The sequence below is a fragment of the Leptinotarsa decemlineata genome, unplaced genomic scaffold (assembly GCF_025532065.1).
Source record: "Leptinotarsa decemlineata unplaced genomic scaffold, Ldec_3_MD MMD2_tig00026314_RagTag_RagTag, whole genome shotgun sequence".
Classification (NCBI taxonomy): domain Eukaryota; kingdom Metazoa; phylum Arthropoda; class Insecta; order Coleoptera; family Chrysomelidae; genus Leptinotarsa; species Leptinotarsa decemlineata.
In genome coordinates, this window is record NW_027412684.1 from 1,546,513 (window position 1) to 1,571,545 (window position 25,033).

The 25,033-nt window shown below is 36.7% G+C and overlaps 1 protein-coding gene across 1 annotated transcript in view; it reads left to right on the top strand.

The window, feature by feature from the left end:
- LOC111511749 (uncharacterized) overlaps positions 1-24,753 on the top strand; it is a 69,745-nt gene extending 44,992 nt beyond the window's left edge. Inside the window, exons 3-5 of the mRNA XM_074181636.1 lie at positions 12,411-15,423; positions 17,454-17,578; positions 24,213-24,753. Of these exons, the coding sequence (XP_074037737.1) occupies positions 12,411-15,423; positions 17,454-17,578; positions 24,213-24,293 (3,219 nt within the window). The 3' untranslated portion in view covers positions 24,294-24,753. The remainder of the gene's footprint in view (positions 1-12,410; positions 15,424-17,453; positions 17,579-24,212) is intronic.
- The last annotated feature ends 280 nt before the right edge of the window (positions 24,754-25,033 follow it).

Here is a 25,033-nt window from a genome sequence, read left to right on the forward strand (position 1 = left end):
GACGATATTAAGCTTCAAATCCTTTTTGTAGAATTTAATATTGAAATATATATATATATATATTTATATATATATATATATATATATATATATATATATATATATATATATATGTATAAAAGTAGTATATTTGATAATTGAATATATAAATTAATAAGATAATATTTTGAGGTTGCGGTCAAGGTCAAGGATGAAAACTCTTTGTTAGTTTGTCAAGCTTTCAGAAATGTTCATTTCCTTCTTCAGGACAATCAACATGACATTAATATAAAAAATTACCAGCAAATCGAACGAAAAATAATTTGATATCTCGATATAGTCTTTTTCAACCAAAATTACTTTTTTCATCCTTTTCTGCCAGTCTTTTTCGATAATATCAGACAGGCGTACACATTTTCGAACCAGCCTTTCGTAACTGTGTCGTAACAAGTTTTATCCAAATAGAAAATTATTTTAGTTATTTGTTCTAAGTATTTGTTATGCAATTCCACTATTCTTCTACTTTCCATAACTATTTGACGTTTGTTTATTATTTTCAATCTGTATCCTAGTTTCTTTATAACAATTTATTAAAACAAAAAATATACAAGCTACAACCAGAAAATAATATTTCAATTTTTTATTTTCTGGTTGTAGCTTGTATGTTATTTCCTTGTAATTTCAGTTTTTTGTTTTAATAAATTGTTATTTTCGGTAAATCTTTAATTTTTTTCAGGGATTTCAAATCAATTTATATTATATTAGACAATGGAAGTCCGAATTGATGAAATAAAACTTGGTTAGTAAAAATTACCCAATACGAACCGCCAATTCTACAGTCCATGTGGACTATTTCGCAGCCGGTTCATACTACAACAATGGATATTACTTTAGTTTTTATCCAACACCAAACCGTTATTTCATTAACTCGACACGTGTTTCGATCACCAAGTGATCATCTTCAAAAAGCAAGATCAAACTAATCATACCTACGAGGCTATCCTTATTTATATATTTTGTGAAATTAGTTTTATACAGCTTATAATATTTTAGTTATTATATTCACCTAACTATTACATAAGAACACATTGTAAAATTAATTTAAGACTAGTATATAAGGCAATATTGTTAAAATAATTTTATATAGCTCATAATATTTCAATTATTAGATATACCTAACTATTACATTAGGACACATACTAAAATTAATTTGAGACTAGTAGATAAGTCAATATTGTGAAATTATTTTAAGATACTTAAGACTCAGGTACCTAGAACAAGTATCTATGGTATAAATTAGGATATCGTTGTAAGTATGATTAGTTTGATCTTCCTCTTGAAGATGATCATTTGGTGATCGAAACACGTGTCGAGGTGTTGAAATAACGGTTTGATCTTGGGAAAAAACTCCAGTAATATTCATTACTACACCAAAGGTTCTAAACAGTGCATCACAAGTGTATAACAATGGATTCAAATCCTGAATGCAGTTGGAATGTTTGCTATGTTGTGATGAGATGTTAGTCCATCTTGCTGAAACGTATTATCCGTAATATCTGCTGATTACTCAGGAACCTCGCAATTTTCAAGATTAGAGCAGTTTTGGATGTAAAATTGAATTACCCATCAAACAAGGTATCACTAGACCTCCTTTCTATTTGCAACACAAGTGTCAAAGGACGGTAGCCTGGTGGGTTGATGTGGGTGGTCAGCTCCACTCCGCCAATCGACCAATGTGCGAACCAGTGGTTCGAACCGCAAAGCCGGACGATCGATTTTTCTACCTATCGTCCAACCCGTGTTAGAAATCACACGTTAGAAGATAAGTTTTGACTTTTGAGAGTGGTCGTTCGTGGGGGGGGGGCGACGGCTAGTTAACGGAAAAACACATTTTTTCAACAGATCAAAAAGTACTAGAAATCATACACACAAATTCTGTCTGACCTCGATATCTTGCCCAGTTCAAATGTTAATGATAATAATACGACTCCGTTTATATTCTCGTTTATCAACAAGATATAATTCTAATTCATCTGACACGGCGAAGTGTTATTCAACTTAACCTTAACAACGGGGGGCTATTCATCTCCGGACTGAAACTGTAAGATTGCACTGACAAATAAATCTGAACCGTGTTTTCATAGTTGTTGATCTCGTGCAAGCATGCTTTAGTTTTGCATGACCGTGGATGGGCCAACATTCAACTGGATATGTAATTAAAAAAAAACATGTGGATTCACGAACCAATATTGAAATATTCAACTTATTACCAATTTTAACATTAGGAAACATTGTGAACAAAAGAGTACTGCTCAACTTCTTTTGGTCTTTGAGTGAATTTTCTGAATCCTTGAATGTTTTCATTTATAAGAATTCCATCAGGTTAACCCTCTGCCAAAAGATGATTCACAAATATGGAATTGATCTTAACATTCTATAACGTTTCATTTGTCAGAAAAAAGTTCTACTCCTGCTAATTGAAACATCCTCATGAGAATTTTGAATCAAAATGTTATACTACTTTTATTTGTATATTATCAGTACATATCAACAAAGTCCATCCTCGCATTTGTCTGTCTGTCTGTATGTCCGAACGCCATAAACTCCAATGTATTTTACACGGATCTTACCAATGGATGAAGTGATGTATGATGAAGGTTTGTGTGCATGATTTATTACAGTTTTGTGTGAATTGGTTGACATATGACGATATTATCCGTGAGAAGTTATGTCGGTGGTGTCACGTGTGTGAAGTCGGGAAGCTCTCTTCGAAAACGCTGCCTAATAATTCAGAAATATAACGAAAAAATTAATCCTTATCAAATAAAAACTGTAGGTACTCTCATCATTCGATGGTCATTAAATCACCCTTCACACCTTACAATCAAAATAATTAACTCCGGTGTAATCGCATACAATAAAATCGGCACATAATTCGAGAAATATCGAAAAAAAAGTAATACTTCAGAAAACAGCTCCAAAAAACGATTCAGCGAAACGAAGCATGACGTAACCAAATATACGGAATGCTGAGTCGGCTAGCTAGGAATCACCAATAGTTTCAGCTGTCTTGGCAGTGTGAACGTTCAATAACTTTCAGGTTATTTGCATACACCTGTTGTGGAAGTATGCAGGATGAAGAAGTCCAAAAAGTATCGAATAATATGAATATACCTACCTACTTATTTAACCCGAAACGCTTCAAACAAATTGTTTGTAATCATTATCAAAAATGAAGAAGAGAGCAAAGCCTTGCAATCAGTTGTGCGAGGAAAAGAGTTCGTTATTCCAAAGCAATAATAAAATGAATACATCCATAACTATTGAAGAATAAGGGAACAAAACTTTATTTATAACCTGATCATGATATTATTTGCTCGACTGAACATTGGCCTAATATAGGCTGCTTGAATATTTTGAATATTCACAATTTTAACCTTATGTCATGCTACTGCAGAAAAACTATGCAACACGATGGTGCTGCAATATATGTTGATAGCAAAACAACTTGTAAACTACTCCTTTTACAATATTTTGTGTTGAACAACACGCAGAGTTTTGTGGAATCGCGTTATAATAAAAAAAATTATAGGGTCCTATGGACCCTATAATTTTTTTTATTATCAGCAGTAACGTTATACAAATAAATTTGTATGATACATTTGTTAAAAGTAATTTTATTTTGCTCGTGAGTTTGCTCCACTTGCTGACGCTCGTTTTGCAATAATCCCCACTCACAAAATAAAATGCCACTTTCAACAGGTAAAACGTGAATAACTATTTTCCACCTAGGAGGACAACTTCTCGGGAGGATGTACAATGGGTCACATGTGACCTAAGTGCGTGGGCTTACACTCACTCTCCCTGCTCTACAGATACAGACAGAACTATTTTTCCACAAAAACGGCTTTATTAAGAAAACTTGACGATTCAGGTATAGGGACATGTATATCATCTTGAAACATTTTTCACCATCTTTCAATTTATCGAGTAATATACAGGGGGTTTCATTTGGAAAAATTAACTTTCGACTACTTTTATGCACAATGGAAATAATAGTAATTTTAGCACGCCCTGTATGATATGGAGTCGATTTCTTGATGTTATATGAATATTTCGAGTTTGTCCAAACTATCATCAAAATATCAACTTTTCATGAATTGAGGGTACTGATGTACTTAATTTCAATTAAGGCTATGTTTTGGACCATATTTAGCACAATTTATGTTTTATCTCGAAAACAAATAGAGATAGGTATAGGATATTATCAACAAAAAAGTATTAAAATACCAGAGCAATTCCAAAAATGTATTAATATACGGGGTATTCCTTTTAAAAAAATAAAGTTGCTAGGACTTTTTGATGGAAGTGGCAACGCCACAATGCTGAAAATATTTAAGATCGATAGAACAGGTAAGGAAATGTGAGAGGTGAAATTTTCAGAAAAATCATGCTTTGCGTTTTCCAGAAACGTCTAACCTACCATCGACCGTGAGTCACGCTGTATATTCCCAAACAACAGATGTGTAACGTCGAAATTAAATGGTACATACAATTAAACCAAACGGGTTTAGATGGTATGAAACTCTTCAACTTATTAACTGGCATATTTACTACGATGATAAAAGCCCTTTAGAAGTATTAGCAGAAACTCTCGATAATATTTATAGTAACCTTGTTTCCAAATTTTTCTCTTCGAAGGAATCCAATGTGTCAAATAACCAATAATTTTTTTCGAAAATGACTTGCGTAAAGTGAGAAATACATTGAATACACTATAAACAGTCAGAATCTCTTCAAATAATCCTAAAGATAAAGCGATTTTCATATAGAATACAAATACAAAGTGAAATAAATTTGGCTAAAAGAAACTCCTACGACCATTTTATTCGGATGTCCAATAACAAAGTCGAAGATTCATTGAAAGAGACTCTTTGAATAGTGCTACTATCAATCCAAATGAATTCAATATATTTTCTCTCAAATATAGCCGAAAATATTGAATCTCTTCCAGCATGTAATACCAATACATTAGACTATTCGAATAGTTTTTCCAAACCATTTAATTCTTTTTTCATGCTTCCTATGCTTCATGAAGATGTAGAAATTGTCATGACATTCATGACATGACAGTCAAATTCTCAAAATAACTTTGACCTTTCTTGTAGAACCTCTAACAGTTCTCATAAATCGCTGTTTCGGTGAAGGACATTTTCCAGATGTATTTGAAATTAGCAAGGTAATACCCACCCATAGAAAAGGAGGCATGAGTTCCTCTGATAATCACCGACCTATTTCAATTTTACGAGTAATACTATTTCTGAATAGACACAAAATTTCGATTCATCATTTACTACTAGAGAAATTTATGGTATCGGAGAAACAGAAAATAATTATAAATTCTAACACCAGGGTAACAACCAAAGCTCAAATCAAGTTATTAGGTATAATTAAAAATGATTCGCTTCACATATTGACCATCTCCCACACAGTTGTTCCTACTTCGTCAGTTGATAAAAGTATTGAGTTATAAAACACTTATCACTTCGTATAATTTCCTTTTTACTGCCACCTTTCACATGGGATCACGAAATTTTTTTGACGTTGAATTATTTAACAAACTTCCATATAATATGACTAAATTGAATTTTCATTTGTTTAAAAGGAAAATCAAAGAGTACTTTTTACGAAATTGTTTTAATTCTATACTTCATTTCATAGAAAGTACATTTTCAGACTGAATAGGCCAATGATATTTATAATTTTTCACATTTATGTATTTTGAAATTTTTTAATTATTCGATTCTTCATTTGTTATCTATTTTGTGAATCAATTTGAAATTTAAAATCAATGCTGCTTTTATATTGTTTATTCTATTTACACACTCATTTGTACCAACTGTTTATGACTTGTCACAAATGTATATTCATAACGTAATCAAATAAAAATCTATCAATCTATCTATCATACCAACCATACCAACCAGTTTGAATTTTTCACCATTATATTCTGGATAACGAGCAGTAGGATAATCGAGTATCTCAATTACCCGCACAGTTTTTTTATGGATTAAACCCAAGCACTACAGGAAAATTCTTAAGGCGCTCTTAGAGCGGTGCCTGTGCGAAAGTAGTGATTCACATTGGATTTGAATCGCTTTAGATTGAATCCATTTGGAAAAACGTTCCCATGAAGTTTATTCCACATAAACGCAGCTCTTCAGATAAAAGAGTTCTTAAACAGTGAAGTTCGAGGTGTACTGAGTTGAACCCCAAAAACGATGAGCAGCCACAGTCCGTCGCTTATTTCTGATATGTACCGTTCTTGGTGGAATCAAATGTGCCAAGTCACTTGAACACTTCCCGTAAAAGTATTTATAGATCTGTGAACTTCATTAAACTCACTACTTGCTACCAAATAAGCTCTCTGTTCACTTTCAATCAAAACGGTACTGGTATGTTATTTATCTCACTTTAAATCTGTTACCCATTCATTATATATACTGTGTAAATATGCGGTTCCCACGTCAGTATTCATTTGATGCGTGTTGTTAAAACAATAAAAGTAAATTAGACATGCACGTTCATCTGCTGCAGAATTTCTCTTTCTTTGACCTTGATAGGACGAGCAAAATTAGGCTGTTTGTTTGAAGGTGGTTGACAATGTTTCGTGGTGTATTTCATCAGTTCGGACTTCCATTGTCTAATATAATATAAACTGATTTGAAATTCCTGAAAAAATACTAAAAAGATTAACCGAAAATAACAATTTTATTTGAACAAAAAAACTGAAATTACAAAGAAATAACATAAAACCAAACGACAACCAAAAAATGAAAATTGAGAAATTAATAAAAGCTGAAAATTAAAAATTATTATTAACAAAAAATGAAGAATTAAAAGATTCCAAACCAAGTTATATCACGACGTTTCGACTGTTAGCATCCACAAACGTCTTCAGGTGATAACTGGACTTATTCCTACACGTCGTCTTGATTTCAAACAGGTTGGAGCCTAGCTCCCTTACCCTTTGGACTGATGTTTGCCAGAAGGACAAACGGGGCATAACTGATGGTGAGTGTTGATGGCATGGCGGCATGAATGTCCTCAGACATCAGTGCCGCCCTTCACGGTGTACCCCTACCTGGCTGGGGTAAGATGGATAAAGATATTATTCATCTGGTAGCGGAGGACATGAGGGCTTCATTCGGCTTCCATCCATAGCTTCCCTGACTAATGGGTTTTCATGAGATTCTGCACAATCAAAAACTCTCTGATTTCTCAACTGAATGGACTGCCGAATGGAAGGCAGCTGCAAATCTCTGCGGATGGTTTCATTCCACAAGAACCACAATCATCCTCATTAGCTTGTTTTGCAATACCTCCAGAGTGAAGATATTATATTTCACCGCTTGTCTCCAGACGCCTGAAGCATACATGATGACAGGCTTGAACATCGTATTATACATGGTAATCTTGTTCTTTAGACTCATTTTAGATCTTCTGTTGATCAGAGGGTACAGACGTGCTATTCGACCCTCGATCTTTGATTTAATGCACATTATGTGCGGGTTCCAAGTGAGCCTACGGTCTATTAAAAGGCCGAGGTACTTTGCCCGCGCTTGCCAGTCATTCTCCCTTCCAATGATTCTTACTTTTCTGGCCGGAGAAGATAGCAATCTTTCCATGGTTATCGCCTGAGTCTTGTTCGGGTTCACTCGGATCTTCCAATCAAGGTAACAGCACTCGAGGTCGTCCAATGCACGTTGCATGTAGACGACGCCGAGCTCCCGACCCATGGAAGACGAGAGGAGAGCCGTGTCATCGGCGTACAGAGATATCTTTACACGCTCGTGCCTTGGAAGGTCACTGGTGTAAAGAGAATACAGCGTCGGGGAGAGCACATCCCCCTGTGGCACTCCAGCGGGGATCTCTCTGTTATCAGACAGAGAGCCCTCTACTCTAACCTGAAAAGTTCTGTCTTTCAGGAAAGACCCGATCCACCGGATCAGGCCCCGAGGCAGGTCGAATGCGTTCAATTTGTGCAAACACGGTCGAAGGCCTCCGAGATATTTAATAGCACAATATGCACTTTCTTGTTATTGTTGAGCTCTTGGATGGTGTTTTCGACCAGCTTCAGAGCCTGTAACTCAGTGGAGTGATCTCTCCTGAATCCAAATTGTTCATCATGCAGAACATTTCGGTCCTCAACTTCTTCGTTGAGCCTTAGTTCTGTGGGAACAGCGGGTTCTGACCCTGTTTCGGGATCATGACAACGATTGCGTGCTTCCACCTTCTGGGGAAGTGTCTGAGGGCTAACGAACTGTTGATTATGTGGCATTCAACACAGTTGTCCGGGAGCCTCTTCAATAACTTGTTGGTTATTGAATCGACCCCCGGAGCTTCCTTGGCCTTTGCGGCCCTGATGTAACCCTACAGCTCTTCCACAGAAGCTGGACGAATGTCGTCGTCGTCATCTTCCCTGAGGATTCGGTGAACCCGGTCTTCCAACAGCAAATCGCGGTCGATGTAGTCGTTGTCCTCAACGTTCAGCTGAAAGTGACGTTCCATCGTGTCAGCAAAGGCTAACGCTTTGTCGGCGGGGGAGCAGCACACTCCGCGCTCTCCGTGAATGGGTGAGAGATCAGTCTTCTTCCCCTTGAGCCTGCGGGTGACTCGCCAAAGCTCGTTACTTTCAGATTCAAAGGATTCCAAGAGCTCTTTCCACTGCTGCGTTGAGTTCGTCGGGAGAGTGGAGTACCTCAAGAGGGGCACGCATCTCTCCGTGCTGGACTGTGAAGACATCCCAGTCCATCTTAGATCTCATGCGATAATCAGGGGAAGGAAGATCATCGCCCAATACCAGGATTACTGGATTATGATCGGAATCCAGTTCTGACAGAACGTAAATTTCGCTAGTCAGAGAGACGTTTCTGAGAATCGCGATGTCTAGTTCGTCAGTCGTGGTCTGCCCGCGATAGTACGTAGGCTCATCTGGTCCCAGCACAAGATATTCATGTCTGTCAACAAGCGCATGGAGCGCTTGGCCGTTTAGATTTGTGGCTCTGCTCCATGGTCTGTGCAAAACCTCTGGCTTCGAGCTCCTCACGAACATCGTCGGTCGCCAGGTGTTCTGGCACGCCCCTAAAAACGGCACGAATTTGCCGTTTTTCAGGGAGCGAGTAAGTGTGGTGAGGAATTATTTCCTTCACCAGAAGTCTGGACAACCGACGATAATCGTCAGAAGTTTCAGGCTGGACTTTTATGCCGTCGTGCAAGTTGACGGCTTTGGAGAACTTGATGTTCTCTTGAGACGTCAACTTCAACAGGGATACCCATTTGTCCTTCTGGCGAACAACAATTGGTGGAATTCTGGCTTTTTTAGCAGGCGGATGTTGATTTTGTTTAAGTGGGGCGGGGTTACCAGGCTCCTCCCCGTGTGCTGACTTGACAGTACTTCCCGAGTTTGAAACACTGTCGTTTGCTGTTATGATATCAGTCTCCATTTCGTCGTCACTTTTTAAGTTGCCACTAGGAGTGGCCGTCTCGTCATCCCGATTTTAGGTCATTTGATGCGAGGTCTCAGACTCGGAGTAATAGTTCCAAACCTTGTCTCTAACGTTGTCGATAATTGTCTTTTTGGAAATATTCTTAGCCTTCTTTGGCTTTTCTTTCTTTATCCAGTCGCCTACTTTGCGGCTGGATACATCTGGAAGCGAAGGAAAGTCATCGTTGATGCGTCGCTTCTTCGACGTTGAGGAGAAGAAGGAAAGCACGTTTAAGTTGTCGAAGTCTTGATCTGAAATACTTTCAGTCGGAGCATTAGCCACTCCCTGTTTCGCAGCTGTCAGATTTTGACAACTGGCCCCAGGGACTGGCAATGTATTGTCATGCAAGTCTGCCTGGTTCAGGCCAAAGCACGAGATTAGTTGGCAAACAATGCTAACAATCTCGGCCTTTGCCTGCCAGCCAGACTGCGAAGCAGTTCCTCCATACTGCTAGTCATTTATTGAAACGAACGAAGAACGTTATTCAAGCGTGAACACAATGAACACAAACGAAAATGAAAATATTTAAACGTACTCACCGAGAACCGCTGTAGCCTGCTCAACACAAGACTAACGCACAAACTATCACAAGCCAGAAACACTGAAGTTGTCTATCATCAACCAGGCAACTTAGCAAATACACATACGATAAGCTCGAGCACATCAGCACTGTTCCGCTGTCAAAACGGAAAACTATTATGTATCATGTATCCTGGACTTATTCCTCCGAGATACAACTATTTATAGGCTATTCGAGTGCTTTCACCTATTCCCTCTTCTCTCTCTCTCTCTCTCTCTCCGCTCCATTGGTTATAGCGGGAGATGACCGTTTGGCGGGAGTTGGTCGTTTTTCGTTTGATTAGAGGTTTCCATATGTTACGTATCTCTACGCTAGCTTGACTTAATGCGTTGTTGGACAACATATACGCGGCTTCTTCGAATTTTCTCTTAAACCAGTGTTCTTCTTTGTGGATGATTTCAGCTTGAGCCCACTTGATATTATGTTGATTAGTCCAAACATGCTCTGCTATTCCGGATTTGCTGGTTTCTCCTCGCTGTTTGTGTTTCTTGTGCTCAGCGAAATTTCAATGGCCTCTTAGTTTCACCGATGTATGATTCTCCGCACTCGCAGGGTATCCGATAAATGCAATTCTTGGAATTGCATCAGGTATCCGGTATGTGCAATTCCAAGAATTGCACCGGATACCCTGCAATTCTTGGAATTGCATTTACCGGATTGCTTTGACATACTTATCTTGAAAATTTTTTGCCAAAAAAATTATCCTATCAAATTTGTCTATTTCTAGTCATGTGTGTCGAAATAACCAATGAAACCATCATTACACTGATAACTACCCATGGATAGTTTTCACGGGTAGTTATCACTTATGTCATGACATTGCTAAGCAACCAACACAATAAAGTTGTTTGACATTTCAGTAATTCAATTTATTTCGAAAATGTCACTTCCTCGCTTTGGTGTTCAAAGCAGTAACCGAGTCAAATACAGCAAGATCAACGGAATATCATTATACGAATTGTTCTTTTAATAACTGTGTGTTCAATAAATAATTTTGTTCGAATTGCAAAAAATTTTCTCACCGAATATCCCTCGAACATTGATAAATAACTCATAATTTTATCACAACTTCCTCAAGCACGTTATTTTAGGTAACATCCCTCCGCCTTCGGCGTCGGGATGTTACCAAATAACGTGCTTTCGAAAACTGTGATAAAATTATTTCGTTAGTTATCAATGTCCTTGGGGTATTATAGCTGATAACAGTGCTCTTTCACAACCCGCAAAGACTGGCGATTTTTTTTCATGAGGGAACAAATTGAAATATCCATACATAGAGGTCAGGCCTCTTCTGAAGTTTCGTAGGTGACTGCTTTTGTTTTGATCTCTAGATGGACATCTCACTACTATCTTATTGGTTGCCTCATGATATCTGAGCAAATGCTTGTTTTATACTACGGAGAGGTAACTCTAATGGTGCATTAGGTCCTACGTCATATATCTATCGATAAACAGAATCTCCTTGCAGCTAGCTATTCCTCTCTTTCACTATATATCAGTTGGAATACTCTATCAACTCAGAGGAGTATTCGTGTGCAGTTGGCTCCTGTTGGTGAGATTTCTGAAACCAATGAAGATTTACTCGAAACAGTTGAATCACTCATCATACTGAAAATAATTTGTAATTATAAATTTATATGTATCTGAATGAATATTATCATTACTACCATTACCATTACTAATGAATGAAAACCTGTCAGAAAAACAAGGCTTTCATCACAACGGAAATGGAAATTCACATCTGAATGAAGTGTGAAAATTTCAGAGTATATTTTTGAAATGAAGGATGAGAAATAAAACTTCCTATGTTTCTTCATGATGATTTCCTACCACGTAGTAATGGTTTCATCCATCAATATATGTTTGAAATATCATAAAAATATTGATATATCACTGTTATTTGTCATTATTTATAAAAAGCTCAATAACATATTCATCTAGTCACTCAAACTGATTTTCTTTAGGCTCTGTATGTGTTATATGTGATTTTAAACATTCTGGGTCAATTGAAATGTGTATCTATTTGTACATAATTTCTTCGTTCAACATCTGTCTATGTTTACATTGATTCATTTGGGCATCAAGAAATAACATTAATAGAAGTCATTTCCGATCGTAAAAGTAATGAACGTACAAATCAAATAATTGTCTACTGTAGAATAATTTCAGCATAAAATTGTGTTACTATATCATTTTTTCAACTGTTAATTGTTTTATCTGGTATTGATATAACTATCGTAACATGGTTGTGTGTGGATTCCAAATCGAAATCATATAGTTGATATTTGTCTTTTTTTTTCCAGTTCACGCTCATCCTGGTGCTGGGATTAGTTATATCAGTCAAAGGCGAACAAATAGTAAATGAAGTCGAAGATAGAATAGGTAAAGAAACAGAATCTACTGATAAAACTACCTTGGAAAAGTCCCAACCATATTCAAGAGCTAAAGACGAGCCTTCATTTTTTTCTAAAGTAGCAAACTGGTTCAATCCATTTGGAAGTACTTCAGAGAAAAAGAACGATTTAGAGTCAGCAGAAACAGGATACAGTGGGTCATATTATCTCCCCCCTTCATCTCCAGACAGTAGTTATGAGAGAGATTGTAATCCATGCAATCAACAACCTTGGGTTCCTATAGCCGGCCATAAAAAAACCATCAGCTATGCACCTCTAAATGAATATCCAAGCTCGCTATCGGATATACATACCGTCGAAACATTTTTCGCTCCAGGGAATACATTCAAAGGCACTTCTAGTATATTCAGCCTACCGTCACCATATTTCAAACAAAAACTAGAGCATGACTTCACTAAGCCGATATATGGTCCACCCAGATCAGAATACGGACCACCAAGGGTTGAATATGAACCACCCAAACCCGAATATGGAACACCCAATCCTGAATACGGGCCACCCAAACCTGAATACGGGCTACCCAAACCTGAATATAGGCCTCCCAAACCTGGATACGGGCCTCCCAAACCAAAATATGGACCACCCATACCGGCATATATTCCTCCTCCCTCGAAATTTAACAGCGCACCAATATTGATAGCAGACTACATGCTACCCCCTCCGATCAATTTCAAAATTCCTTCACTGATATACGGACCACCGAAAGATAGTTATGGTCCTCCAAAACCAGTATATGGTCCACCTGGTTTGAAACCAGTCCATAGCCCACCACCTCAAAAACCTGTTTATGGTCCACCTACAAATCAGAAATATGGTCCGCCTCCAAGCCAAAATTACGGACCACCACCTAGACAATACTACGCTCCACAACCTGCCCCTAATTATGGGCCACCTCCAAAATATGGTCCGCCAAAACCAGTTTATGGGCTTCCATTATTGGGTCAAGCTACGCCACAGAATTTGCCAAAGAATAATGTTCAGATACCACCAGTGATATCTCCAGTACTTACCAAAGATTTGATACCTCCGCAAGGCGGAGTCATCAACATTCCACTCCCAACAAGTCCAACTGTGTTTTCTGAAGTAAATGCTGCCGACCACGTTCCACCTGCTATTCCCTCTGATAGCTACGGTGATCCAGTAACTGGTGACAATTTGGCATTCCTAGTACCTTTTGATACAGTATCTGCTTCGAGTGGAAATAGCGATGTTTTCAATAGACCTCTTTCTCTAACAAATCTGAGCCCTGTGCCTGTATTACCAATGTATGAATTCAAAAACTTCAATCAGGGCTTCCGTTCGAAGAGTTTAGATTATCAACCACCACAACACCAGAGCAATAGCGTTCAGATACAAGAAAGCGTGAAGGTTGCTGACTATCTGGCTTCAATAGAACACCCTGTAAGTGTAGTCCAATCGCCGCTCATTGAGTTATCAGTCATGGAAGAGCCAGAGAGTAGAAATCATCGTTATCCAGATTCGGATAATAATTTTCAAGGCGAAGGTAACACCGGCCCCGTTTACAACAGTGTGAGTCATCATATCGAAAAGAAATATAAACAAAATGATGATGGAGTTGAACATATTAAATTGAGTGAAAATCCTATTATAGTGGAAGATATCAATACAGCGGCAAGCAACATCAATAATACCATAGCTCTCTCCAACAGTACTCTTGTTAGACGCAACAACGATAAAAATTTATCAATCGTATCGTTCAACGAAGTTGATAGCACCAAGTCTAGCAGTAGTAGTGCGAGAGATGAGGAAGATTTGATAAAAAAACTGCTTTTAGAGCAGGGTATCCTAGGAAATCCGAAAACCGAAGTCGTTGGAATTAACAAAATTGGCCAGAGAAATAGCATTTATAACTTCACACCGTCTTCAGTGGATTACACTAATTGGGTTCCAACTCGCATGCACCCTATATCGACGTCAATGACACCTCCACCTGTGAACACCCAAACAACAAGACTCTGGCCTCTGTCCAAACCATCTCCCAAACCAATTCAGATAATTGTTCCATACACCACCGGCAAAAAGTCTATTTCGGTCGCACAGGATTGGTCAGTTAGGAATGATATCAGGAAAACAAGCGAAGTATATACTACTTTGGTACCTGTGTACACACCGCCAATGCCTACAGAACAGTCTGATTGGTCCAAATTCTTGGACGACTTCAATTTTTCAGTTTCAACGAAAGCGAATGGGAAACCTTTTTCAAAACCTACCACTGCAGTTTATAATATCAAAGATTTGCTGGGGGCTGATTATAAACATAATGGGGGCCATAAAACACTACCATACGATATCATTTCGCTACAGAAAAATATAGATGATTGGACTCACCAATCTTTCGGGAAGAATACTAGTGAAAAATTTGTAAGAGCGGCGGCTCAAAATAATATTCCGAATGGTTTTTTCACCACCCAAAGGTCCAACTTTGTTGACGTCACTTCCATTAGAAACGACTTATTCGACTATCATCCTGCTAGTTCAACGCGAGAGGAGTCGTTTGTGAATAGTGATCGGGATATCGAAACAAATCTTATCATTGCAGCTGATACAACGACGGATGCGTCTACAACTACTAGTGAATCGACAACAACTTCAGTTTTTTCGAAATACCAAAACTCCTTGTGGGATGGAGCCAGTGTTACTGTGTCACCACATACCAAAGAAAAAGTATATGTTGTGACTCCACAAAGTTACAGCTTCTATACTTCAACTCCCGCGACAGCATGGAGTTTATCACCAAAGATTGAGAACGGGAAAGACAATAACGCCACATTTGAGAGTCACAAATTCAGTGTGAGGGTTGAACCTCAGCTCAGAGAGCCAAAGAAGATGAGTGAAGAGGCGAATTCTGTTAAAGTTGTGTACAGCGAATGGCCCCACATAAGTAAGTACCTAAATAAAATATTTTATTGGTTGATGTTTTGACAAGTTGAAAGTCACGTGATTTATGAACATACACAATAAGATCACGTGAGCATGAACAATAATAAAACGTAAGTTGCATAAGTTACTGAATCGATAGGTATTATACAATATGTACAAACACTGTGTCCATGATAGTCCAAGAGCTAGCGTCGAACATGTGCAAAGACTCTTCTGAAGGTTGATATTATCGGATTAGGTTACATTACCGTGATGGAATGTTACTGTAACCTATATAATCAGTACTTTCTGTACATCTGTCAGTCAATAAAAGTGAGAAAGTACTGATGTAGTCCTATCACAAGTAAGTCTGTCTTCAGACGTTTGAGATGGAGGAGTGACGTTATTGAAAAATATCTAATATTTAAAATTTTTAGTTTTATGAAATATTCTCCAATATACTGGGTATCCAGTAGAATAATAATTTGACCATAACTTTTTTTCTGAAACTCAATGAATCAAAACTTGAATCCATAAATTTGAAAACAAGCACTGTTATCAAAAAACCTGAACTGCAACAGAAAGGTGGAAATTTGCTAATTTTGACAGAGTGATTCATAAAAAGGTGAATAATGAGCTGTTTGTCATTATTCATAGTTCCCATGTCAAACTTTGATATTTCCAGACCTCAATGGAAAGCATCCAAAAATCTGGTGTCATATACCAATTTCAACAAATTCAGACAGTTATCATTCATTGTATGATTTTCCTAGTCTCCGAAATGGGATATATGCTGCGTGTTCTATGAAAAAAATTCAGATATATCCCATAAATCAGTAACATATATCTCTAACTGTTCATTTTCCAAAATTTTGTCTTTGAGTTAACCTAACTTTCATTGAAGTGAGCAAGATGTTTTGAGGGCTACTTTCAAAAAATGCGATCTGATCCTTTGGCGTATTTTGGTCCATAAAGAAGGAGAATAATCTTTGAATCAATGTCTTTTGGAGAAGTTGAAAATTAATGAAAATTTTTCCTGGATAACGTTTTCTGATCAACTGATCTACCCGTTGCTTGCAGCTATGTCTCTGGAAACATGCTTTCAATATTGGATCTTTGCTGCCATTTTGTGTTGTGGACAATAGTGAGCTCTCAGGAATATATCTAAAAATCCTGGTATTTCCGAACAGAAATCAAATTCCGGATTCTGGTTAGATTTCTATGTGTGAAAAATACTAACTACAGTCAGCTGTAGTCGGTCGGTAGCCAAGCGGTTCGGCGTGGGTGCTTTGTTCACTCACTCGAATTGACCGCCTGTTGGTCGGTGGTTCAAGCCCTAGTCTGAACGATCGATCTTCACTTGCTATCGTCCAACCCGTGTTAGGAATCGCATGTTAAAAGGTAAGACCTTGTTAATCCTTAGCTCGCACAAGTTTCGACTTCTGAGGGTTGTAGTTCGTAGGGGTGCGACAGTTTGCTAACGGAAAAACAGATTTTTTCCCCGTGAAGAGTTCTCTCTGAAAATGTGAAGTTTCATGAGTATATACCTAGCGAATCTAATGAGTTCTACCATAACAATAGACAAAATAAATTTCGATAAAGTTATTCTTCTCAGAAAATGATTTTAATTGATTATGTTTTTCCATTGTTGGAAAGTAATCTGAGTGGAAAACTGATTCAATGTTTGAAAATAATATTTTTCCCATTCATTTTTTTCAAGACAAACATTATATCATATTATAGAATCCACGTTATGGTTTCATACGAAATCTGGATCTGTTTTTTTATATTATCAATCCCAAATGAACCTAGTTGACGAAATGAATTTTTCCATGAAACGGTTTCAATAATTTTTAGGATATATCATGTTCAATAACAATTTTCACTTGATCAAGATTAAGTCTTTCGAAAGAACTATCTCTCTCATATTCCCGAAAGGCTTGAAAAAAAAGTTTCTACTTGAAAAACATCAAGATTTTTTTTTTAATTTTTATTCACCTAGCATTATATAAAAAAATGTGACGAAATAATCATTGATTAAAACAATTTCAGTAAATAACCTACAAACAACCACGATTAGGCCAACATCACGACATCCACTTTTTGGATTGATGGATATTCCAGCGTACACCCCTCCTCCTAACACTACAGTGGAGACTATCCTAGGTCATTCAAAGGTAAGATATAACCTCATTTTTCCTCACAATTGAAAATTTTTCCAATTTTCAGAAAGGGTAGAATAACCATAGTTGGAATAATTGAAATAAGAAGTGAGAAAACCAACTAAAAGTCAAGTAATCAATCAATAGTTGAAACAATGCCACCTCACCTGAATACTTCAACTAGGAGCAGAGTCGATTCTGTAATTTTCAATAAAATCATTATTCTCAATCCAGGCAAAATCTTTGAACTGATATACCAGTTGACCTCATTTTCCATTAGAAATTCCACGGGTGAAATGTAATCCTTGGAACGGTCTCACTTAAGAATCAAAGTGACGTGTCTTTCGAATGGGTGGAAGTTTTTGAATCGATATACTTTACTTATCAGGGGAGATTGTAGATAGGCACCTACGGCCTGATGACTTCGACAATTGCGGAACCAGCCAAATGTTACACCCATGCTCAATTCCTAAAGACATGGGATGGAATCAAAGGATGCAATCTTGCCAGGATCACCCTGGGTGACCCTGGGAAGCTGGCGTCGAAGAAATATCTGGCGATGACCAGGAAAAATCTACGCTTAACAGTAGGATTTCTGAGTGGCCACTGTCAACTAAGAAAAGACCGCCATAATATGGGGCTAGTGGACACCTCTATGCAGGATGTGTGAACAGGAAGATGAGACTGTCAGGCATGTCCTGTGCGAGTGCCCGGAGTTATAGTCAATAAGAGAGTTTGTGATCGGCGAGTCTTGGTCTATGCCTGCCGATATAAAGGAGATGTCTCCAAGTGACCTGTTCCCCTTCCTGGAAAGGATAGGATGGACGAGGACCTAGGAGGACAACTCCTCGGGAGTTGGACCACAAGCTCTTTGTGGTCCAACCTATGAAATGTTTTGTCTATGACCGTTATCTATTTGCGGCATATTTCATTCCGAATTGTACCTGATTACCACAGTATATGTGAATTTTTATAGTTCAAGATAAACGTAACTGGTGACCATAGCAGAGGATTCAATGATCTTCCTTAGGGACCAACGTTTTCGAAAATTGAATCCGATTTTAGCTACTTTGTATCGTTTACTTTATCAATTTGTTATAAGTCCTAATTGCTACAGAAGTACTTTCAATGTCCCCTGCTGCATATTCGATTTTTATTTCATAATCTATAGACATTCAATATTCTCTCCATGGATTTTAAATGTCACGCCGTATGAATTAGTTGACGGATGGGGCGGTTAGATCAAATTCCTACCTCAGAGTGAGGGTTGAAGATAATTCATTTGTGAACGACATCTAAAATTTTCATTTGAAAATGAAGCTCTAGAAAAATAGCTAAGCTGAACTCCGCTCTAATAAATAGTAAAATGTTTAATATTTTGAAATAAGGTTATTCAATACCTCACCAAAATTTAATTCATTTTTTGATTGTTGAGAATGACACTGTTTGTATTTAGTTGTCATACCAAAATGTTGGGTATTATTAAAATTGAAAAGTTGTAGAAGAACATAAATTTTCTGAAGTCTGTCTCTTCTCTATGAAATATTACATTTCTCAATTTATGATTATTTCATTTCCTTTCAGTAAAGTGAAATAATAAAAAACGCAAGTTACCCATACCGCGGTTTCGGTAACTTCATGAAATCCGGATCATCATTTCGCATGTTGAAAACAACAAAATTTTCAAATGATCATCAATGGTAGTAAAATATCACAAATACTCGTGATGCCGTATTGGAACATACATAATAATAGGGGAGCCCAAGCGGGGATTTCGGGAATTACTAAAACGTGGCAGATTAATATACAGGGGGATACCTTGTACCCGGTTAAGTACCTTCACCAAATATGAGCCCCATATATAAGGCCGCCTGTGAGGGATAAAGGATCAGATTACTAAAAATGAATTGATCATCAGAAATTCGACGATTTCCGCAAGCCGAAATAACAAAAAATCGTCGATAAAGTTTAATACGTGCAGCGGTGTGATACCTATATTTCCCTCTCCGAGTTTCTATTCCTCTATTCTCTATTCACTTTTTCTCTATCTATTACTCTCTCACTATAAATTTGAAAATGTCCTCATAATACGAAACTGCATTAACGTTAGTTACAAATAAAAGCGGTAAAAAACTTAGAAAGTTTCATTTCTCTTTTCTTCATTAATTAATCAATTGATTATAAATAATTAAATTTTTTTGAGCATTTTTTTTTTTAATGTTTTTCCTATGAATACAAGTATTCTACTTAAAAAACATACACTTACATGCTATTTCCTGAGCTTTTCAATTAATTAAGTTCAATGAATTGAAAAATAATTTTAAAAAATATTGTTTTTGTCAGATTAAGCGAATCCCTCTAGATAATCGTCAGATTATGAGACAGCGAGTCTAAAACATAAAGATGAACTATATATATCTTAATCTGACGCGCTTGAGTATTTCAAAATGGCGAATTTTTTTTGTACATTATAATAATGGCCGCCAGTTTGCGTCAGATCGAAATCGTCAGATTATTGAATGAGAGCTTTTTTTTGTTGCACTTAACACCCCCTCAGAAAATCTGACGCGCTCGATTAAATGTTTTTTCCTTTCACTTTTGACCCTTACGTACAACCACCCACATCATGCAAACGATCAGATTGACATACCAACATTATTAAAAATACGTAGGACATTGATGCTATCAATATCTGACGCGCACGAGTATGTCCATGCAACATTTTTGTGAAGACGCTACTTCACAAATATGGTAGGAAAATTGGTATGAAGAATTCAACATCTGTTGAATTAGTTGTCATTTATTCAGTCTGTTTTGCCAAATCACCATGAACGAATGTAGCATTCAACAACACCTGCAAATAATAAAATTGTTTTATTAAAATGTCGGTTCTGTTCAGGCAACGTACCGCGCACTTTGCGCATTATAAGGTCGCCATCATTGTTCTATTCGCAATGTGGTGGATTAATTTGAGTCCACTGGTTCAGTAAATGATCGATCAACAGCCGTATGTCGACGAAACGTAAGATCTACCGAAAACATCACCTCTGTCCGTGAGAGTATGCAGGAGAATCCAAGGCAGTCTATTTCGCGTCGGTCAGTAAACTGGTTCAGTAAACGGTCGATCAACACCCGTACGTCGATGAAACGTTAGATCTACCGTAAGATCTATTTCGTGTCGCTTACAAGAAATCGGCCTTTCGCCGACCACAACTTGGCAAATTTTATGTCGTGACTTTGGCCTGCACTTGTACAAAATTTAACTGACCGAGGAACTGAAGGAAAACGACTATAGACAACCACGTGTGTTCGGTGAATGGGCTCTGGAGCAGTTAGCAACTGACCCTAATTTTCATCAGGAAATCATCTTCAGCAATGAGGCCTATTTCTGGATGAATGGATACGTGAGCAAACAAAATTGACGAATTTGATACGATACCTATTCACATGAAATTCAAGAGCTTCACTATAAGGTGTGAATTTTGATCCATATTTCTTTGAGAACGACGTTGGCCAGGCTATCACTATCAACGGTAAGCACTATAGGTCGATAGCCTGAACTGGATGATCTGGACACCAACGGTTTAAATAGGATGGCGCTACGTGCTACACAGCTCAAGTCACGTTGGATATTCTGCACGAGCATATGAGGGCATGGTCATTTCATATGGAGGTGATGTGAACTGGCCACCGAGATTGTGCGATTTGAACCCGTTAGACTTTCATTGTGAGGTTTTTTCAAGTCGCAGGTGTATGCGAATGAACCACAAATCCCATGCCATACATACGCCAATTTCAGCCTTATTCGTGCACCAGTCATGGCATAGAAAATTTGACATTTCGGATGCGCTCCACCCAGAGAAGCGAACATTTGAATGATGTTATATTCAACACATAATGGTATCAATAGGTCTTCCAAATGAAAAAAAAATCTCGATGATTTCCCACACACCTTGTTATTTTGATATGAAAAATGTTTCATGTTGATACTTACTAGATGGAAAATTCTATTATATCAAAATACCACATGGACCAAGATATTTTGGAATGGAAAGTATGAAAAATTTAATGGTTACATATAATTTTTTTTGCATTCCATATCAACAATATGGTCAGTTCGGCAAACAAAACGTTACAGTTTTTCCTGAGGCAAATGTATTTTTTCAACTCTTTCTTGTTGTGTGTGATTGATGACTTGTTTATTTTGCGGTAATTCATGATCACTTCAATGAAATGAATAACCCGCATCCTTAATAACCCCCTTTCCCAGAAACATATTGTGTTTTGGTTCAGATATGTTGATGACGTACTAGTTGGTTTTGATGGTTCAAACAAACAAATTATTCAATTTTTAAACTTTCTCAATAGTCTGCATAACAATATTAGGTTCAAAGTAGAAATTGAATATAACAAGGAGCTTAACTTCTTAGATTTGAATATTTCAAGAGTCAATAACGGTTTTCCATTCAATATCTACCGGGAAAACATATTCACAGAATGCACAATTCCCTTTGATTCTTTCAGTCCACTCTGACATAAATTATCCGCGTTTAGGTGGATAGTACACAGAGCTTTCACAATCCCTTCACCTGAAAAGAATTTCCAAGATGAACTAAAAATAATTAAGCGAATTGCAGTTAACAATCAGGTAACAATTTCTCTAATAGAAAAGATAGTATCAGGTAAAACTCAGAAAACACTTATGAGTAAATTGTGTCGAGAACACAATATAGTCAAGTATAGTAGCATCAACTACGCAGATAAACTTTTGGAAAATATCAAAAATCATTTCTCTAAATACAAAATATCAACAGCTTTCATATGTAATATTAATTTAGGTGTAACCCTGTTTAATGCAAAACCCAAACGGGATAGAATGAAAAAATCAGGTATATATAGAATAGAGTGGGGCGAATGCTCTGCAGTATATACAGACCAAACCGGTAGAAATTTTGACATGAGGCTGCATGAACACGTCTGTTTGGACAAAAAATCTACAATGTACGAACATCTTCAAGAATCAAAATACAAGGCATAGAAAGATAACCTCAAAATCCTACAAATATGCAATAAAGGGAAGAAAATGAATTTGTTGGAAGCCATGGAAATTAACAAATCAATTAAAAATCAGAAATAGGCAACTCGATTTATGTAGGTCTCCTCTCTTGAATTTTTGAGTTTAACAACCCCTAGAATTTCAGTGATGAATTTTAAAGTTGGCATCCTGGTTCGCCCAACTACCTGTCTATCAAATACCTGTACTTACTCCTGATAAAAGTTTTATACTTGATACTGGGGTCAAACCCGAAACCGGTCGTATAAATAAAATCAACTACTGGTAATTAGACAAAGGTGTTTTTATTTATTTCATTGAAGTCTTTATTTGTTACTTTTCAGCTTAACATCCGCGTGTTTCTAGGGACCTAAATGCAAGTTTGAGACCTATATTTAAAGTATGTTATTCAAATCGATCCAGGTTATTGAGCTCGTAAGGCTTTTCTGTATAAATTAATAAATGAGGTTTATGTGAAGGAGTCGTAAGTTTGCAATATCAATACGTTGTAAACATTTTCATCATCATTCACTTCATGCACATGAAGATATAGAAAACTTTGAAATTATTTCAATTTGTGTATTGTATTCGAAAAACACTTCATTGGATATTTTCACTAAACAGTTTTACAAAATCGTGTTTCGCTATAGAATAGCTTCTTCAGACGTGTCTTTAGGTCAAGTATCGGTCGATTCCATCACTTATATAAATTGTATTAATCAACCAATGAAGCTTCAGAAAATCCCTGCAAGAAATCACTCCCAAGCAATTATTTTTGTTCTCTGCATTTTTTCGAAGAGGAGTAGAATTAATCCTCAACAAAGTTCCGACACTGGGTTTCACTTACAATTGTTCTGATTAGAGAAACTCGCCATGATGAAAATCTGCATTGTTTTCCGACAATTAGGCATGTTCTCACGAAATGATGACCTCGATGAAATTGCAGATAAAACTATATACGGGTTAAAATTACTTACATTTCTCTAGTACATTATTTATGGCTAATGATTATCCGCTATACTTTATATTTGACGTGGTGTATTATTAAAACATCTTAGTCTGAGAAGTTGGATGACAAATTTGTTGGGAAACAAGCTACTTACAAACTTTTCAATTGAAATTTGATCAAATATAACACAATTTTCTTGCCGCATAGTTTGAACTAATAATAGATAAATGCAATCACCAAATTCAATTGTTCATTCTGAAGGAATCAGTTTTGAATCACTTATTTATCCTGGTATATATTCAAAAATGATTTACATCTATATCACCCTACTGAAATTTGTAAATCAGATTTTGTAACACTGACTTCTGTATTTTTCATTCATTTAGATGAGCCTAGGATAACTGTATGAAAGCTACTAGTTTTATGCATGATGTTTCGTCTAACTGCGGTAAACATTATCAAAGGCAATGCGGTAACGATCGCCTTGCTTGAGTTGGTGTTTGAACCAGAAATGAACCAGAATATCTTCCATAAAATTAAGTGACTATTAGAACGATCTGCAGAACTTTACCAAATCAACTTTTTTCATCAATTTTCTTAATAAAATAATATTGTTAATATCAAACTACATTTTTTTTATTTTTCAGGTCGTAACATCTGTAACTCCAGTACTAATATCTAAGGAAAGCGATACAGAGTACAAATCATCTACAACCAGTACAGTGTAAACATCATCATTCAATATGTTTCATCTGCACTGACAAAATAGTGATCATTCAACTAACTTAAACAATCACATAATGTCATGAAGAAAGGACAGATTTCTGTATTGAGGACACCAGTGATAGTGATAGTGTTTACGAAACAATGAACTGGGTGTTTTGAATATGCATTCAACCACATAAAAAATTTATTGAAAATCCACATTTTCAGTGAAAACAGAAAACATGCTTCAGCAATGCTGAATCGTAATGAATAGTTTTGAAAGTATAAAAAATAAAAATTACTTCATACTGTAGCTTAACTATACATCCGTGACAAAGGGATCCTCTTTCTATATTTTCTCAGACTGGCTTACTTGAAGACTATCAAGCCAAACATTTATTTTATCAGCAAAATACAAGTCCAGCGTTAGACCAATAAATGATTTTCATTGAGCATCTTCCTTGGACATGTCACTTGTTATGTCATCTACTGGAATACCAGTATTGGTTGAAACTGTAGAAATGTTATAGTTGATAATTATAAACCAAAAAAAGGTTAACATCCAATTACTTGAAATTTTTTTGTCTTTTCATATGTCTCTATATTCAAATTTTTTTTCTATTTCTCAACATAGTATCTTAGAAAGTATAAGCCCTGGTGAAGATAGAGTTTTTTCTTGAATCTAAAGAAAATTTTGAACATAAGGAAAAATTATTTATTTATTTACTTCAGAATCGAGCAAACATGATATATGTCTGTTTTT